Source organism: Lissotriton helveticus, chromosome 12 (assembly GCF_964261635.1).
Source record: "Lissotriton helveticus chromosome 12, aLisHel1.1, whole genome shotgun sequence".
In the NCBI taxonomy this organism is placed as follows: Eukaryota; Metazoa; Chordata; class Amphibia; order Caudata; family Salamandridae; genus Lissotriton; species Lissotriton helveticus.
In genome coordinates, this window is record NC_136073.1 from 886,339,182 (window position 1) to 886,359,373 (window position 20,192).

The 20,192-nt window shown below is 49.7% G+C and overlaps 1 protein-coding gene across 1 annotated transcript in view; it reads right to left on the reverse strand.

Annotated features, from left to right (window-relative positions):
• The window catches only part of LOC144799394 (asialoglycoprotein receptor 1-like), a 171,761-nt gene that overhangs the window by 80,742 nt on the left and 70,827 nt on the right, over positions 1-20,192 (reverse strand). The window contains exon 4 of the mRNA XM_078670684.1: positions 17,675-17,793. Within this exon, the coding sequence (XP_078526810.1) occupies positions 17,675-17,744 (70 nt within the window). The 5' untranslated portion in view covers positions 17,745-17,793. The remainder of the gene's footprint in view (positions 1-17,674; positions 17,794-20,192) is intronic.

Consider the following 20,192-nt stretch of genomic DNA (forward strand, 5'->3'; position numbering starts at 1 on the left):
TGAGAGGTATGGTGGGGGTAACGACTCACAGTGAAAGGTATGGAGGGGTATAGGCTCACAGTGAGAGGTAAAGAGGGGGTACAGACTCACAGTGAGAGGTGAAGAGGGGGTATAGACTCACAGTGAGAGGTATGGTGGGGGTATAGACTCACAGTGAGAGGTAAGGAGGAGGTATAGACTCACAGTGAGAGGTAGAGAGGGATATAGACTCATAGAGAAGTGAAGAGGAGACATACACTTACAGTGAGAGGTAGAGAGGGGGTATAGACTCAGAGAGAGAAGTGAAGAGGGGACATAGACTTACAGCGAGAGGTGAAGAGGGGGTATAGACTCACAGTGAGAGGTATGGAGGGGTATAGGCTCACAGTGAGAGGTAAAGAGGGGGTACAGACTCACAGAGAGAGGTGAAGAGGGGTATAGACTCACAATGAGAGGTGAAAAGCGGGTATAGACTCACAGTGAGAGGTATGGAGGGGTATAGGCTCACAGTGAGAGGTAAAGAGGGGGTACAGACTCACAGTGAGAGGTGAAGAGGGGGTATAGACTCACAGTGAGAGGTATGGTGGGGGTATAGACTCACAGTGAGAGGTAATGAGGAGGTATAGACTCACAGTGAGAGATAGAGAGGGGTATAGACTGAGAGAGAAGTGAAGAGGAGACATAGACTTACAGTGAGAGGTAGAGAGGGGGTATAGACTCAGAGAGAGAAGTGAAGAGGAGACATAGACTTACAGTGAGAGGTAGAGAGGGGGTATAGACTCAGAGAGAGAAGTGAAGAGGGGACATAGACTTACAGTGAGAGGTTTGGAGGGGTATAGACTCACAGTGAGAATTGAAGAGGAGACATAGACTCACAGTGAGAGGTATGGAGGGGTATAGACTCACAGTGAAAGGTGAAGAGGGGTATAGACTCACAGTGAGAGGTATGGAGGGGTACAGACTCACAGTGAAAGGTAAAGAGAGGGCACAGACTCACAGAGAGAGGTGAAGAGGGGGTATAGACTCACAGTGAGAATTGAAGAGGAGACATAGACTCACAGTGAGAGGTATGGAGGTGTATAGACTCACAGTGAAAGGTGAAGAGGGGGTATAGACTCACAGTGAGAGGTATGGTGGGGCTAAAGACTCACAGTGAGAGGTATGGAGGGGTATAGACTCACAGTGAAAGGTGAAGAGGGGGTATAGACTCACAGTGAGAGGTAACAAGGGGGTATAGACTCACAGTGAGAGGTAACGAGGGGGTATAGACTCACAGTGAGAATTGAAGAGGAGACATAGACTCACTGTGAGAGGTATGGAGGGGTATAGACTCACAGTGAAAGGTGAAGAGGGGGTATAGACTCACAGTGAAAGGTGAAGGGGGGTATAGACACACAGTGAGAAGTATGGAGGGGTACAGACTCACAGTGAGAGGTAAAGAGAGGGTACAGACTCACAGAGAGAGGTGAAGAGGGGGTATAGACTCACAGTGAAAGATGAAGAGGGGGAATAGACTCACAATGAGAGGTATGGTGGGGGTTTAGACTCACAGTGAGAGGTAAGGAGGAGGTATAGACTCACAGTGAGAGGTATGGGGGGCTATAGACTCACAGTTAGAGGTATGGAGGGGTAGAGACTCACAGTGAAAGGTGAAGAGGGGATATAGACTCACAGTGAGAGGTAAAGAGGGGGTATAGACTCACAGTGAAAGGTGAAGAGGGGGTATAGACTCACAGTGAGAGGTAAAGAGGGGGTACAGACTCACAAAGAGAGGTGAAGAGGGGGTATAGACTCACAGTGAGAAGTATGGTGGGGCTATAGACTCACAGTGAGAGGTATGGATGGGTATAGACTCACAGTGAGAGGTAAAGAGGGGGTATAGGCTCACAGTGAGAGGTGAAGAGGGGGTATAGACTCACAGTGAGAGGTAAAGAGGGGGTATAAGCTCACAGTGAGAGGTGAAGAGGGGGTATAGACTCACAGTGAGAGGTATGGAGGGGTATAGACTCACAGTGAGAGGTAAAGAGGGGGTATAGACTCACAGTGAGAGGTAAGGAGGGGGTATAGACTCACAGTGAAAGGTGAAGAGGGGGCACAGACTCACAGTGAGAGGTGAAGAGGGGGTATAGACTCACAGTGAAAGGTGAAGAGGGGGCACAGACTCACAGTGAGAGGTGAAGAGGGGGTATAGACTCACAGTGAGAGGTGAAGAGGGGGTATATACTTACAGTGAGAGGTTTGGAGGGGTATAGACTCACAGTGAAAGGTGAAGAGGGGGCACAGACTCACAGTGAGAGGTGAAGAGGGGGTATAGACTCACAGTGAAAGGTGAAGAGGGGGCACAGACTCACAGTGAGAGGTGAAGAGGGGGTATAGACTCACAGTGAAAGGTGAAGAGGGGGCATAGACTCACAGTGAGAGGGGAAGAGGGAGTATAGGCTCACAGTGAGAGGTGAAGAGGGTGTATAGACTCATAGTGAGAGGTAAAGAGGGGGTATAGGCTCACAGTGAGAGGTGAAGAGGGGGTATAGGCTCACAGTGAGAGGTATGGAGGGGGTATAGACTCACAGTGAGAGGTAAAGAGGGGGTACAGACTCACAGTGAAAGGTGAAGAGGGGGCATAGACTCACAGTGAGAGGTAAAGAGGGGGTATAGACTCACCGTGAGAGGTATAGAGGGGGTATAGACTCACAGTGAGAGGTAAAGAGGGGGCATAGACTCACAGTGAGAGATAACAAGGGGGTATAGACTCACAGTGAGAATTGAAGAGGAGACATAGACTCACAGTGAGAGGTATGGAGGGGTATAGACTCACAGTGAAAGGTGAAGAGGGGGTATAGACTCACAGTGAAAGGTGAAGAGGGGGTATAGACTCACAGTGAGAGGTATGGCGGGGTACAGACTCACAGTGAGATGTAAAGAGAGGGTACAGACTCACAGAGAGAGGTGAAGAGGGGGTATAGACTCACAGTGAAAGATGAAGAGGGGGAATAGACTCACAATGAGAGGTATGGTGGGGGTATAGACTCACAGTGAGAGGTAAGGAGGAGGTATAGACTCACAGTGAGAGGTATGGGGGGCTATAGACTCACAGTGAGAGGTATGGAGGGGTAGAGACTCACAGTGAAAGGTGAAGAGGGGGTATAGACTCACAGTGAGAGGTAAAGAGGGGGTATAGACTCACAGTGAAAGGTGAAGAGGGGGTATAGACTCACAGTGAGAGGTAAAGAGGGGGTACGGACTCACAGAGAGAGGTGAAGAGGGGGTATAGACTCACAGTGAGAGGTATGGTGGGGCTATAGACTCACAGTGAGAGGTATGGAGGGGTATAGACTCACAATGAGAGGTGAAAAGCGGGTATAGACTCACAGTGAGAGGTATTGGTGGGGGTATAGACTCACAGTGAGAGGTATGGAGGGGCATAGGCTCACAGTGAGAGGTAAAGAGGGGGTACAGACTCACAGTGAGAGGTGAAGAGGGGGTATAGACTCACAGTGAGAGGTATGGTGGGGGTATAGACTCACAGTGAGAGGTATGGAGGAGGTATAGACTCACAGTGAGAGGTAGAGAGGGGTATAGACTGAGAGAGAAGTGAAGAGGAGACATAGACTTACAGTGAGAGGTAGAGAGGGGGTATAGACTCAGAGAGAGAAGTGAAGAGGGGACATAGACTTACAGTGAGAGGTGAAGAGGGGGTATAGACTCACAGTGAGAATTGAAGAGGAGACATAGACTCACAGTGAGAGGTATGGAGGGGTATAGACTCACAGTGAAAGGTGAAGAGGGGGTATAGACTCACAGTGAAAGGTGAAGAGGGGGTATAGACTCACAGTGAGAGGTATGGAGGGGTACAGACTCACAGTGAAAGGTAAAGAGAGGGTACAGACTCACAGAGAGAGGTGAAGAGGGGGTATAGACTCAAAGTGAGAATTGAAGAGGAGACATAGACTCACAGTGAGAGGTATGGAGGTGTATAGACTCACAGTGAAAGGTGAAGAGGGGGTATAGACTCACAGTGAGAGGTATGGTGGGGCTATAGACTCACAGTGAGAGGTATGGAGGGGTATAGACTCACAGTGAAAGGTAAAGAGGGGGTATAGACTCACAGTGAGAGGTAACGAGGGGGTATAGACTCACAGTGAGAGGTAACGAGGGGGTATAGACTCACAGTGAGAATTGAAGAGGAGACATATACTCACTGTGAGAGGTATGGAGGGGTATAGACTCACAGTGAAAGGTGAAGAGGGGGTATAGACTCACAGTGAAAGGTGAAGAGGGGGTATAGACTCACAGTGAGAAGTATGGAGGGGTACAGACTCACAGTGAGAGGTAAAGAGAGGGTACAGACTCACAGAGAGAGGTGAAGAGGGGGTATAGACTCACAGTGAAAGATGAAGAGGGGGAATAGACTCACAATGAGAGGTATGGTGGGGGTATAGACTCACAGTGAGAGGTAAGGAGGAGGTATAGACTCACAGTGAGAGGTATGGGGGGCTATAGACTCACAGTGAGAGGTATGGAGGGGTAGAGACTCACAGTGAAAGGTGAAGAGGGGGTATAGACTCACAGTGAGAGGTAAAGAGGGGGTATAGACTCACAGTGAAAGGTGAAGAGGGGGTATAGACTCACAGTTAGAGGTAAAGAGGGGGTACAGACTCACAGAGAGAGGTGAAGAGGGGGTATAGACTCACAGTGAGAGGTATGGTGGGGCTATAGACTCACAGTGAGAGGTATGGAGGGGTATAGACTCACAGTGAGAGGTAAGGAGGGGGTATAGGCTCACAGTGAGAGGTGAAGAGGGGGTATAGACTCACAGTGAGAGGTAAAGAGGGGGTATAGGCTCTCAGTGAGAGGTGAAGAGGGGGTATAGACTCACAGTGAGTGGTATGGAGGGGGTATAGACTCACAGTGAGAGGTAAAGAGGGGGTATAGACTCACAGTGAGAGATAACGACGGGGTATAGACTCACAGTGAGAATTGACGAGGAGACATAGACTCACAGTGAGAGGTATGGAGGGGTATAGACTCACAGTGAAAGGTGAAGAGGGGGTATAGACTCACAGTAAAAGGTGAAGAGGGGGTATAGACTCACAGTGAGAGGTATGGAGGGGCACAGACTCACAGTGAGAGGTAAAGAGAGGGTACAGACTCACAGAGAGAGGTGAAGAGGGGGTATAGACTCACAGTGAAAGATGAAGAGGGGGAATAGACTCACAATGAGAGGTATGGTGGGGGTATAGACTCACAGTGAGAGGTAAGGAGGAGGTATAGACTCACAGTGAGAGGTATGGGGGGCTATAGACTCACAGTGAGAGGTATGGAGGGGTAGAGACTCACAGTGAAAGGTGAAGAGGGGATATAGACTCACAGTGAGAGGTAAAGAGGGGGTATAGACTCACAGTGAAAGGTGAAGAGGGGGTATAGACTCACAGTGAGAGGTAAAGAGGGGGTACAGACTCACAAAGAGAGGTGAAGAGGGGGTATAGACTCACAGTGAGAAGTATGGTGGGGCTATAGACTCACAGTGAGAGGTATGGAGGGGTATAGACTCACAGTGAGAGGTAAAGAGGGGGTATAGGCTCACAGTGAGAGGTGAAGAGGGGGTATAGACTCACAGTGAGAGGTGAAGAGGGTGTATAGAGTCACAGTGAGAGGTATGGAGGGGGTATAGACTCACAGTGAGAGGTAAAGAGGGGGTATAGACTCACAGTGAGAGGTATAGAGGGGGTATAGACTCACAGTGAAAGGTGAAGAAGGGGCACAGACTCACAGTGAGAGGTGAAGAGGGGGTATAAACTCAAAGTGAGAGGTAAAGAGGGGGTATAGACTCACAGTGAGAGGTATAGAGGGGGTATAGACTCACAGTGAAAGGTGAAGAAGGGGCACAGACTCACAGTGAGAGGTAAAGAGGGGGTATAGGCTCACAGTGAGAGGTGAAGAGGGGGTATAGACTCACAGTGAGAGGTGAAGAGGGTGTATAGAGTCACAGTGAGAGGTATGGAGGGGTATAGACTCACAGTGAGAGGTAAAGAGGGGGTATAGACTCACAGTGAGAGGTAAGGAGGGGGTATAGACTCACAGTGAAAGGTGAAGAGGGGGCACAGACTCACAGTGAGAGGTGAAGAGGGGGTATAGACTCACAGTGAAAGGTGAAGAGGGGGCACAGACTCACAGTGAGAGGTGAAGAGGGGGTATAGACTCACAGTGAGAGGTGAAGAGGGGGTATATACTTACAGTGAGAGGTTTGGAGGGGTATAGACTCACAGTGAAAGGTGAAGAGGGGGCACAGACTCACAGTGAGAGGTGAAGAGGGGGTATAGACTCACAGTGAAAGGTGAAGAGGGGGCACAGACTCACAGTGAGAGGTGAAGAGGGGGTATAGACTCACAGTGAGAGGTGAAGAGGGGGTATAGACTCACAGTGAAAGGTGAAGAGGGGGCACAGACTCACAGTGAGAGGTGAAGAGGGGGTATAGACTCACAGTGAGAGGTAAAGAGGGGGTATATACTTACAGTGAGAGGTTTGGAGGGGTATAGACTCACAGTGAGAGGTAAAGAGAGGGTACAGACTCACAGAGAGAGGTGAAGAGGGGGTATAGACTCACAGTGAAAGATGAAGAGGGGGAATAGACTCACAATGAGAGGTATGGTGGGGGTATAGACTCACAGTGAGAGGTAAGGAGGAGGTATAGACTCACAGTGAGAGGTATGGGGGGCTATAGACTCACAGTGAGAGGTATGGAGGGGTAGAGACTCACAGTGAAAGGTGAAGAGGGGGTATAGACTCACAGTGAGAGGTAAAGAGGGGGTATAGACTCACAGTGAAAGGTGAAGAGGGGGTATAGACTCACAGTTAGAGGTAAAGAGGGGGTACAGACTCACAGAGAGAGGTGAAGAGGGGGTATAGACTCACAGTGAGAGGTATGGTGGGGCTATAGACTCACAGTGAGAGGTATGGAGGGGTATAGACTCACAGTGAGAGGTAAGGAGGGGGTATAGGCTCACAGTGAGAGGTGAAGAGGGGGTATAGACTCACAGTGAGAGGTAAAGAGGGGGTATAGGCTCTCAGTGAGAGGTGAAGAGGGGGTATAGACTCACAGTGAGTGGTATGGAGGGGGTATAGACTCACAGTGAGAGGTAAAGAGGGGGTATAGACTCACAGTGAGAGATAACGACGGGGTATAGACTCACAGTGAGAATTGACGAGGAGACATAGACTCACAGTGAGAGGTATGGAGGGGTATAGACTCACAGTGAAAGGTGAAGAGGGGGTATAGACTCACAGTAAAAGGTGAAGAGGGGGTATAGACTCACAGTGAGAGGTATGGAGGGGCACAGACTCACAGTGAGAGGTAAAGAGAGGGTACAGACTCACAGAGAGAGGTGAAGAGGGGGTATAGACTCACAGTGAAAGATGAAGAGGGGGAATAGACTCACAATGAGAGGTATGGTGGGGGTATAGACTCACAGTGAGAGGTAAGGAGGAGGTATAGACTCACAGTGAGAGGTATGGGGGGCTATAGACTCACAGTGAGAGGTATGGAGGGGTAGAGACTCACAGTGAAAGGTGAAGAGGGGATATAGACTCACAGTGAGAGGTAAAGAGGGGGTATAGACTCACAGTGAAAGGTGAAGAGGGGGTATAGACTCACAGTGAGAGGTAAAGAGGGGGTACAGACTCACAAAGAGAGGTGAAGAGGGGGTATAGACTCACAGTGAGAAGTATGGTGGGGCTATAGACTCACAGTGAGAGGTATGGAGGGGTATAGACTCACAGTGAGAGGTAAAGAGGGGGTATAGGCTCACAGTGAGAGGTGAAGAGGGGGTATAGACTCACAGTGAGAGGTGAAGAGGGTGTATAGAGTCACAGTGAGAGGTATGGAGGGGGTATAGACTCACAGTGAGAGGTAAAGAGGGGGTATAGACTCACAGTGAGAGGTATAGAGGGGGTATAGACTCACAGTGAAAGGTGAAGAAGGGGCACAGACTCACAGTGAGAGGTGAAGAGGGGGTATAAACTCAAAGTGAGAGGTAAAGAGGGGGTATAGACTCACAGTGAGAGGTATAGAGGGGGTATAGACTCACAGTGAAAGGTGAAGAAGGGGCACAGACTCACAGTGAGAGGTAAAGAGGGGGTATAGGCTCACAGTGAGAGGTGAAGAGGGGGTATAGACTCACAGTGAGAGGTGAAGAGGGTGTATAGAGTCACAGTGAGAGGTATGGAGGGGTATAGACTCACAGTGAGAGGTAAAGAGGGGGTATAGACTCACAGTGAGAGGTAAGGAGGGGGTATAGACTCACAGTGAAAGGTGAAGAGGGGGCACAGACTCACAGTGAGAGGTGAAGAGGGGGTATAGACTCACAGTGAAAGGTGAAGAGGGGGCACAGACTCACAGTGAGAGGTGAAGAGGGGGTATAGACTCACAGTGAGAGGTGAAGAGGGGGTATATACTTACAGTGAGAGGTTTGGAGGGGTATAGACTCACAGTGAAAGGTGAAGAGGGGGCACAGACTCACAGTGAGAGGTGAAGAGGGGGTATAGACTCACAGTGAAAGGTGAAGAGGGGGCACAGACTCACAGTGAGAGGTGAAGAGGGGGTATAGACTCACAGTGAAAGGTGAAGAGGGGGCATAGACTCACAGTGAGAGGGGAAGAGGGAGTATAGGCTCACAGTGAGAGGTGAAGAGGGTGTATAGACTCATAGTGAGAGGTAAAGAGGGGGTATAGGCTCACAGTGAGAGGTGAAGAGGGGGTATAGGCTCACAGTGAGAGGTATGGAGGGGGTATAGACTCACAGTGAGAGGTAAAGAGGGGGTACAGACTCACAGTGAAAGGTGAAGAGGGGGCATAGACTCACAGTGAGAGGTAAAGAGGGGGTATAGACTCACCGTGAGAGGTATAGAGGGGGTATAGACTCACAGTGAGAGGTAAAGAGGGGGCATAGACTCACAGTGAGAGATAACAAGGGGGTATAGACTCACAGTGAGAATTGAAGAGGAGACATAGACTCACAGTGAGAGGTATGGAGGGGTATAGACTCACAGTGAAAGGTGAAGAGGGGGTATAGACTCACAGTGAAAGGTGAAGAGGGGGTATAGACTCACAGTGAGAGGTATGGCGGGGTACAGACTCACAGTGAGATGTAAAGAGAGGGTACAGACTCACAGAGAGAGGTGAAGAGGGGGTATAGACTCACAGTGAAAGATGAAGAGGGGGAATAGACTCACAATGAGAGGTATGGTGGGGGTATAGACTCACAGTGAGAGGTAAGGAGGAGGTATAGACTCACAGTGAGAGGTATGGGGGGCTATAGACTCACAGTGAGAGGTATGGAGGGGTAGAGACTCACAGTGAAAGGTGAAGAGGGGGTATAGACTCACAGTGAGAGGTAAAGAGGGGGTATAGACTCACAGTGAAAGGTGAAGAGGGGGTATAGACTCACAGTGAGAGGTAAAGAGGGGGTACGGACTCACAGAGAGAGGTGAAGAGGGGGTATAGACTCACAGTGAGAGGTATGGTGGGGCTATAGACTCACAGTGAGAGGTATGGAGGGGTATAGACTCACAATGAGAGGTGAAAAGCGGGTATAGACTCACAGTGAGAGGTATTGGTGGGGGTATAGACTCACAGTGAGAGGTATGGAGGGGCATAGGCTCACAGTGAGAGGTAAAGAGGGGGTACAGACTCACAGTGAGAGGTGAAGAGGGGGTATAGACTCACAGTGAGAGGTATGGTCGGGGTATAGACTCACAGTGAGAGGTATGGAGGAGGTATAGACTCACAGTGAGAGGTAGAGAGGGGTATAGACTGAGAGAGAAGTGAAGAGGAGACATAGACTTACAGTGAGAGGTAGAGAGGGGGTATAGACTCAGAGAGAGAAGTGAAGAGGGGACATAGACTTACAGTGAGAGGTGAAGAGGGGGTATAGACTCACAGTGAGAATTGAAGAGGAGACATAGACTCACAGTGAGAGGTATGGAGGGGTATAGACTCACAGTGAAAGGTGAAGAGGGGGTATAGACTCACAGTGAAAGGTGAAGAGGGGGTATAGACTCACAGTGAGAGGTATGGAGGGGTACAGACTCACAGTGAAAGGTAAAGAGAGGGTACAGACTCACAGAGAGAGGTGAAGAGGGGGTATAGACTCAAAGTGAGAATTGAAGAGGAGACATAGACTCACAGTGAGAGGTATGGAGGTGTATAGACTCACAGTGAAAGGTGAAGAGGGGGTATAGACTCACAGTGAGAGGTATGGTGGGGCTATAGACTCACAGTGAGAGGTATGGAGGGGTATAGACTCACAGTGAAAGGTAAAGAGGGGGTATAGACTCACAGTGAGAGGTAACGAGGGGGTATAGACTCACAGTGAGAGGTAACGAGGGGGTATAGACTCACAGTGAGAATTGAAGAGGAGACATATACTCACTGTGAGAGGTATGGAGGGGTATAGACTCACAGTGAAAGGTGAAGAGGGGGTATAGACTCACAGTGAAAGGTGAAGAGGGGGTATAGACTCACAGTGAGAAGTATGGAGGGGTACAGACTCACAGTGAGAGGTAAAGAGAGGGTACAGACTCACAGAGAGAGGTGAAGAGGGGGTATAGACTCACAGTGAAAGATGAAGAGGGGGAATAGACTCACAATGAGAGGTATGGTGGGGGTATAGACTCACAGTGAGAGGTAAGGAGGAGGTATAGACTCACAGTGAGAGGTATGGGGGGCTATAGACTCACAGTGAGAGGTATGGAGGGGTAGAGACTCACAGTGAAAGGTGAAGAGGGGGTATAGACTCACAGTGAGAGGTAAAGAGGGGGTATAGACTCACAGTGAAAGGTGAAGAGGGGGTATAGACTCACAGTTAGAGGTAAAGAGGGGGTACAGACTCACAGAGAGAGGTGAAGAGGGGGTATAGACTCACAGTGAGAGGTATGGTGGGGCTATAGACTCACAGTGAGAGGTATGGAGGGGTATAGACTCACAGTGAGAGGTAAGGAGGGGGTATAGGCTCACAGTGAGAGGTGAAGAGGGGGTATAGACTCACAGTGAGAGGTAAAGAGGGGGTATAGGCTCTCAGTGAGAGGTGAAGAGGGGGTATAGACTCACAGTGAGTGGTATGGAGGGGGTATAGACTCACAGTGAGAGGTAAAGAGGGGGTATAGACTCACAGTGAGAGATAACGACGGGGTATAGACTCACAGTGAGTATTGACGAGGAGACATAGACTCACAGTGAGAGGTATGGAGGGGTATAGACTCACAGTGAAAGGTGAAGAGGGGGTATAGACTCACAGTAAAAGGTGAAGAGGGGGTATAGACTCACAGTGAGAGGTATGGAGGGGCACAGACTCACAGTGAGAGGTAAAGAGAGGGTACAGACTCACAGAGAGAGGTGAAGAGGGGGTATAGACTCACAGTGAAAGATGAAGAGGGGGAATAGACTCACAATGAGAGGTATGGTGGGGGTATAGACTCACAGTGAGAGGTAAGGAGGAGGTATAGACTCACAGTGAGAGGTATGGGGGGCTATAGACTCACAGTGAGAGGTATGGAGGGGTAGAGACTAACAGTGAAAGGTGAAGAGGGGATATAGACTCACAGTGAGAGGTAAAGAGGGGGTATAGACTCACAGTGAAAGGTGAAGAGGGGGTATAGACTCACAGTGAGAGGTAAAGAGGGGGTACAGACTCACAAAGAGAGGTGAAGAGGGGGTATAGACTCACAGTGAGAAGTATGGTGGGGCTATAGACTCACAGTGAGAGGTATGGAGGGGTATAGACTCACAGTGAGAGGTAAAGAGGGGGTATAGGCTCACAGTGAGAGGTGAAGAGGGGGTATAGACTCACAGTGAGAGGTGAAGAGGGTGTATAGAGTCACAGTGAGAGGTATGGAGGGGGTATAGACTCACAGTGAGAGGTAAAGAGGGGGTATAGACTCACAGTGAGAGGTATAGAGGGGGTATAGACTCACAGTGAAAGGTGAAGAAGGGGCACAGACTCACAGTGAGAGGTGAAGAGGGGGTATAAACTCAAAGTGAAAGGTGAAGAGGGGGCACAGACTCACAGTGAGAGGTGAAGAGGGGGTATAGACTCACAGTGAGAGGTGAAGAGGGGGGTATATACTTACAGTGAGAGGTTTGGAGGGGTATAGACTTACAGTGAAAGGTATGGAGGGGTATAGACTCACAGTGAGAGGTAAAGAGGGGGTATAGACTCACAGTGAGAGGTGAAGAGGGGGTATAGACTCACAGTGAGAGGTAAAGAGGGGGTATAGACTCACAGTGAGAGGTGAAGAGGGGGTATAGACTCACAGTGAGAGGTTAAGAGGGAGTATAGACTCATAGTGAGAGGCAAAGAGGGGGTATAGACTCACAGCGAGAGGTATGGAGGGGGTATAGACTCACAGCGAGAGGTAAAGAGGGGGTATAGACTCAGAGTGAAAGGTGAAGAGGGGGCAGAGACTCACAGTGAGAGGTGAAGAGGGGGTATAGACTCATAGTGAGAGGTAAAGAGGGGGTATAGGCTCACAGTGAGAGGTGAAGAGGAGGTATAGGCTCACAGTGAGAGGTATGGAGGGGGTATAGACTCACAGTGAGAGGTAAAGAGGGGGTATAGACTCACAGTGAAATGTGAAGAGGGGGCATAGACTCACAATGAGAGGTGAAAAGGGGGTATAGACTAACAGTGAGAGGTATAGAGGGGGTATAGACTCACAGTGAGAGGTAAAGAGGGGGCATAGACTCACAGTGAGAGATAACAAGGGGGTATAGACTCACAGTGAGAATTGAAGAGGAGACATAGACTCACAGTGAGAGGTATGGAGGGGTATAGACTCACAGTGAAAGGTGAAGAGGGGTATAGACTCACAGTGAAAGGTGAAGAGGGGGTATAGACTCACAGTGAGAGGTATGGAGGGGTACAGACTCACAGTGAAAGGTAAAGAGAGGGTACAGACTCACAGAGAGAGGTGAAGAGGGGGTATAGACTCACAGTGAAAGATGAAGAGGGGGAATAGACTCACAATGAGAGGTATGGTGGGGGTATAGACTCACAGTGAGAGGTAAGGAGGAGGTATAGACTCACAGTGAGAGGTAAAGAGGGGATATAGACTCACAGTGAGAGGTAAAGAGGGGGCATAGACTCACAGTGAGAGATAACAAGGGGGTATAGACTCACAGTGAGAATTGAAGAGGAGACATAGACTCACAGTGAGAGGTATGGAGGGGTATAGACTCACAGTGAAAGGTGAAGAGGGGTATAGACTCACAGTGAAAGGTGAAGAAGGGGTATAGACTCACAGTGAGAGGTATGGAGGGGTACAGACTCACAGTGAAAGGTAAAGAGAGGGTACAGACTCACAGAGAGAGGTGAAGAGGGGGTATAGACTCACAGTGAAAGATGAAGAGGGGGAATAGACTCACAATGAGAGGTATGGTGGGGGTATAGACTCAGAGTGAGAGGTAAGGAGGAGGTATAGACTCACAGTGAGAGGTATGGGGGGCTATAGACTCACAGTGAGAGGTATGGAGGGGTAGAGACTCACAGTGAAAGGTGAAGAGGGGGTATAGACTCACAGTGAGAGGTAAAGAGGGGGTATAGACTCACAGTGAAAGGTGAAGAGGGGGTATAGACTCACAGTGAGGTAAAGAGGGGGTACAGACTCACAGAGAGAGGTGAAGAGGGGGTATAGACTCACAGTGAGAGGTATGGTGGGGCTATAGACTCACAGTGAGAGGTATGGAGGGGTATAGACTCACAGTGAGAGGTAAAGAGGGGGTATAGGCTCACAGTGAAAGGTGAAGAGGGGGTATAGACTCACAGTGAGAGGTAAAGAGGGGGTATAGGCTCACAGTGAGAGGTGAAGAGGGGGTATAGACTCAGTGAGAGGTATGGAGGGGGTATAGACTCACAGTGAGAGGTAAAGAGTGGTATAGACTCACAGTGAGAGGTAAAGAGGGGGTATAGACTCACAGTGAAAGGTGAAGAGGGGGCACAGACTCACAGTGAGAGGTGAAGAGGGGGTATAGACTCACAGTGAAAGGTGAAGAGGGGGCACAGACTCACAGTGAGAGGTGAAGAGGGGGTATAGACTCACAGTGAGAGGTGAAGAGGGGTATATACTTACAGTGAGAGATTTGGAGGGGTATAGACTCACAGTGAAAGGTATGGAGGGGTATAGACTCACAGGGAGAGGTAAAGAGGGGGTATAGACTCACAGTGAGAGGTGAAGAGGGGGTATAGACTCACAGTGAGAGGTTAAGAGGGGGTATAGACTTACAGTGAGAGGCAAAGAGGGGGTATAGACTCACAGCGAGAGGTATGGAGGGGGTATAGACTCACAGTGAGAGGTAAAGAGGGGGTATAGACTCAGAGTGAAAGGTGAAGAGGGGGCATAGACTCACAGTGAGAGGTGAAGAGGGGGTATAGACTCATAGTGAGAGGTAAAGAGGGGGTATAGGCTCACAGTGAGAGGTGAAGAGGGGGTATAGGCTCACAGTGAGAGGTATGTAGGGGTATAGACTCACAGTGAGAGGTAAAGAGGGGGTATAGACTCACAGTGAAAGGTGAAGAGGGGGCATAGACTCACAATGAGAGGTGAAAAGGGGGTATAGACTAACAGTGAGAGGTATAGAGGGGGGTATAGACTCGCAGTGAGAGGAAAGAGGGGGTATAGACTCAGTGAGTTGTAAAGAGGGGGTATAGACTCACAGTGAGAGGTAAAGAGGGGGTATAGACTCACAGTGAGAGGTATAGAGGGGGTATAGACTCACAGTGAGAGGTAAAGAGGGGGCATAGACTCACAGTGAGAGGTGAAGAGGGGGCATAGACTCACAGTGAGAGGTGAAGAGGGGGTATAGACTCATAGTGAGAGGTAAAGAGGGGGTATAGGCTCACAGTGAGAGGTGAAGAGGGGGTATAGGCTCACAGTGAGAGGTATGTAGGGGTATAGACTCACAGTGAGAGGTAAAGAGGGGGTATAGACTCACAGTGAGAGGTGAAGAGGGGGTATAGGCTCACAGTGAGAGGCATAGAGGGGGTATAGACTCACAGTGAGAGGTTTGGAGGGGTATAGACCCACAGTGAGAGGTTTGGAGGGGGTATAGACTCACAGTGAGAGGCATAGAGGGGGTATAGACTCACAGTGAGAGGTATGGTGGGGTATAGACTCACAGTGAGAGGTAAAGATGGGGTATAGACTAACAGTGAGAGGTGATGAGGGGGTATAGACTCACAGTGAGAGGTGAAGAGGGGGTATAGACTCACAGTGAAAGGTAAAGAGGGGGTATAGACTAACAGTGAGAGGTGATGAGGGGGTATAGACTCACAGTGAGAGGTATAGAGGGGGTATAGACTCACAGTGAGAGGTATAGAGGGGGTATAGACTCACAGTGAGAGGTAAAGAGGGGGTATAGACTCACAGTGAGAGGTATGGTGGGGTATAGACTCACAGTGAGAGGTAAAGATGGGGTATAGACTCACAGTGAGAGGTATGGTGGGGTATAGACTCACAGTGAGAGGTAAAGAGGGGGTATAGACTAACAGTGAGAGGTGATGAGGGGGTATAGACTAACAGTGAGAGGTATAGAGGGGGTATAGACTAACAGTGAAAGGTAAAGAGGGGGTATAGACTAACAGTGAGAGGTGATGAGGGGGTATAGACTCACAGTGAGAGGTATAGAGGGGGTATAGACTCACAGTGAGAGGTAAAGAGGGGGTATAGACTCACAGTGAGAGGTTTGGAGGGGGTATAGACTCACAGTGAGAGGCATATAGGGGGTATAGACTCACAGTGAGAGGTTTGGAGGGGTATAGACCCACAGTGAGAGGTTTGGAGGGGGTATAGACTCACAGTGAGAGGCATAGAGGGGGTATAGACTCACAGTGAGAGGTTTGGAGGGGTATAGACCCACAGTGAGAGGTGAAGAGGGGGTATAGACTCACAGTGAGAGGTATGGTGGGGTATAGACTCACAGTGAGAGGTAAAGAGGGGGTATAGACTAACAGTGAGAGGTGATGAGGGGGTAAAGACTAACAGTGAGAGGTATAGAGGGGGTATAGACTAACAGTGAAAGGTAAAGAGGGGGTATAGACTAACAGTGAGAGGTGATGAGGGGGTATAGACTCACAGTGAGAGGTATAGAGGGGGTATAGACTCACAGTGAGAGGTAAAGAGGGGGTATAGACTCACAGTGAGAGGTTTGGAGGGGGTATAGACTCACAGTGAGAGGCATATAGGGGGTATAGACTCACAGTGAGAGGTTTGGAGGGGTATAGACCCACAGTGAGAGGTTTGGAGGGGGTATAGACTCACAGTGAGAGGCATAGAGGGGGTATAGACTCACAGTGAGAGGTTTGGAGGGGTATAGACCCACAGTGAGAGGTGAAGAGGGGGTATAGACTCACAGTGAGAGGTAAAGAGGGGGCATAGACTCACAGTGAGAGGTGAAGAGGGGGTATAGACTCACAGTGAGAGGTAAAGAGGGGGCATAGACTCACAGTGAGAGGTGAAGAGGGGGTATAGACTCATAGTGAGAGGTAAAGAGGGGGTATAGGCTCACAGTGAGAGGTGAAGAGGGGGTCTAGACTCACAGTGAGAGGTTAAGAGGGGGTATAGACTCACAGTGAGAGGTTAAGAGGGGGTATAGACTTACAGTGAGAGGCAAAGAGGGGGTATAGACTTACAGTGAGAGGCAAAGAGGAGGTATAGACTCACAGTGAGTGGTGAAGAGGGGGTATAGACTCACAGTGAGAGGTATAGAGGGGGTATAGACTCACAGTGAGAGGTTTGGAGGGGGTATAGACTCACAGTGAGAGGCATAGAGGGGGTATAGACTCACAGTGAGAGGCATAGAGGGGGTATAGACTCACAGTGAGAGGTAAAGAGGGGGCAGAGACTTACAGTGAGAGGCAAAGAGGAGGTATAGACTCACAGTGAGTGGTGAAGAGGGGGTATAGACTCACAGTGAGAGGTATAGAGGGGGTATAGACTCACAGTGAGAGGTTTGGAGGGGGTATAGATTCACAGTGAGAGGCATAGAGGGGGTATAGACTCACAGTGAGAGGCATAGAGGGGGTATAGACCCACAGTGAGAGGTACGGAGACTGAAGAGAGGGTACAGGCGCATATTTTGTCTCATGCTGACTCTGCTCGCCGTGTCTCTACACCTTTCATTCCGTGGTCACTACTCATCTCTTCTGAGTAAGGCAACAAATTACATTTTCTCCCCCTCTGTGTGTCTCTTACCTCTCCGGTCTTCCTTTTCTTCCCTGCCCATTAATCCACCGTTCTTCTCTCTCCCCCTCTCATCTTTTTTCCCTTTCTCTGCCCTCCAGCTTTCTTTTTTCCTCTGCGCTGTCTTTCCCCTCATGCGGCTTTTTTTCTTTCCTTGGTGTTACTCTCTCCCCCGATCTCTGCTTTCTGCATTATCCCACACTGGACTTTCCTCTTTCTCTAACTCTTGTCTCCTTCTCTCCTCGTTTTTCTTCCCCTTTCCACTCATCTGTCTGCCTTCTCTTTTCTACCTCTCACTAACGTGTATACTTTCTCTTATATTTTTCTCTAATGTCTGCCCCTTGTGCACACCTTGTCTCGGCTCATCAACGCTTCCCGTACTCGTTGGTTCCTCCAGTCACTTCCTTCTCCTTCTCATCAACACCTCTCCCCCCCCCCCCCTCCCCACCCCCCACATCCCTCCTTACTGTATCCGCTCCTGCTGACACCTTCCTCGTGAGGGTCCAGGGAGTGCAGGTCCTGGTAGTCCTTCGACATTGCTGCTCTCAGCCTCACGGGGGCGCTCTTCAGATGCAATGAAAGCCTCCTGCAATGAAGGATGGGGCATTACGAATACTGATGCTTGGCTTCAGCCCCCACAGCTGCCACGTTTCCTGCTCGTGCTACCTCTGCTCTGCTCGCCAGATGTGCTCAAGCTCAACTTAGAGAGGATGCCCCCTGGCAGCTGGGCCGACAGTGATTACATTGGTATTTGTCGTGACTTTCATCTCCAAACTCTCTAATGATCTCAGCGATGTGATCTTGGTGTGGAATTTGCCATCTGATTGATTCTAGAAACTGTTCATAGTAGAGTATACATGTGCATCTCACTTTTGACCGGGGGGGGGGCTGTCTCCATTGCCAGAGTAGGGGGACCCCTTTGTCAGCCCTCTCAGAGACTCATCGATTTACAATACCCACTTTTCAGACTCAACCCAAGCGTGACAGGAGTTTTTTCCATCGATGCGATGGACGGCCCTGTGATGTCACCTTTGCACCTAGCTTCCAGGAATGCTGTGATACTAAAACAGCCCTCTGGAGTAACATTTTCTCCTACCTGAAATTCCTTGCTGCAATCTGGGTATAGCATAACCCTGAATCAAAGGTTTAAAGTTGCCCCCTCAAAGAAGCCTGGGTCATTCCCTCCTGCTACCACCATTCAATATCATTCTGGGACTTGGGGAGCCCATCACATTTGGGAAAGCCTGCGATAGTGCCCTGCACAAGAAAATATTTAGGAAAAAATAAAAACACCCTTCGAGTTAAAACAAATGTCAAACAGCAGCACATCACACCTGCCATGATCGAAAACTCCAGCCTCTCCCTTCACTCCCAAGTAAACAAAGGGATGAGTGGAGTGGCGTAGAGGGGAGTAGCGTAGAGTGGAGTGGTGTAGAGTGGAGTGGTGTAGAGTGGAGTGGTGTAGAGTGGAGTAGCGTAGAGTGGAGTAGCATAGAGTGGAGTGGTGTAGAGTGGAGTAGCGTAGAGTGGAGAGGTGTAGAGTGGAGTAGCGTAGAGTGGAGTGGTGTAGAGTGGAGTGGTGTAGAGTGGAGTGGTGTAGAGGGGAGTAGCGTAGAGTGGAGTGGTGTAGAGTGGAGTGGTGTAGAGTGGAGTAGCGTAGAGTGGAGTAGCATAGAGTGGAGTGGAGTAGCGTAGAGTGGAGAGGTGTAGAGTGGAGTAGCGTAGAGTGGAGTGGTGTAGAGTGGAGTGGTGTAGAGTGGAGTGGTGTAGAGGGGAGTAGCGTAGAGTGGAGTGGTGTAGAGTGGAGTGGTGTAGAGTGGAGTAGCGTAGAGTGGAGTAGCATAGAGTGGAGTGGTGTAGAGTGGAGTAGCGTAGAGTGGAGAGGTGTAGAGTGGAGTAGCGTAGAGTGGAGTGGTGTAGAGTGGAGTAGAGTGGAGTGGTGTAGAGTGGAGTAGCGTGGAGTAGCGTAGAGTGGAGAGGTGTAGAGTGGAGTAGCGTAGAGTGGAGTGGTGTAGAGTGGAGTAGAGTGGAGTGGTGTAGAGTGGATCAGCGTTGAGTGGAGAGGCATAGAGTGGAGTAGAGTGCAGTGTTGCACAGTGGATTGTCGTAGAGTGGAGTAGGATGCTGTAGAGAGTAATGGAGAAGAGTGGGGTGGCCTAGAGTGTTATGGAGTGTCAAAGAGTGGAGTTGAGTGTCCTAAAGTGGAGAAGGGCGCCGTGGAGTGGAGTGGAGTGGAGTAGAGTGGAGTGTCATAAAGTGAAGTGGCGCAGAGCCAAGAAGCATAGAATAGAGTTGAATGTCATAGAGTGAAGTGTCAGAGTAGAGTGGCATAGAGTGGAGTGGCGTAGAGCGGAGTAAAGTGGTGAAGAGTGGTGTAGAGCATCGTAGGGTGGAGTGTCGTACAATGGTGTAGAGTGGTGTGGTGTAGAGTGGTGTGGCATAGAGTGGAGTGGCATTGACTGGAGTGGCATAGTTTGGAGTAGAGTGGCATAGAGTGGAGTGGCGTAGAGCGGAGTAAAGTGGTGAAGAGTGGTGTCGAGCATCCTAAGGTGGAGTGTCGTACACTGGTGTAGAGTGGTGTGGTGTAGAGTGGTGTGGCATAGAGTGGAGTGACATTCAGTGGAGTGGCATAGTTTGGAGTAGAGTATTGTAAAGTTGAGTAGAGTATCAAAGTGGAGTAGAGTGTCAAAGTAGAGTAGAGTGTTGTGGAGTCATGTGGAGTGGCATGGAGTGGAGTGAAGTTTTGCAGAGTGGAGTAGAGTGGATTGGTATGGAGTGGAGTGGAGTAGAGTGGAGTGGCATAAAGTGGTGTGGAGTGGAGAGGCATTGAGTGAAGTAGGGAATCTTAGACAGGAGAGGTGTAGAGTGGCATAGTGTGGCATAGAGTGGAGTATAGTGGCATAGATTGGAGTAAAGTGGTGTGGGATGTCATACTGTGGATTGGTGAAAAATAAAGTGTTGTGTCATGGAATAGAGTGTGGTAGA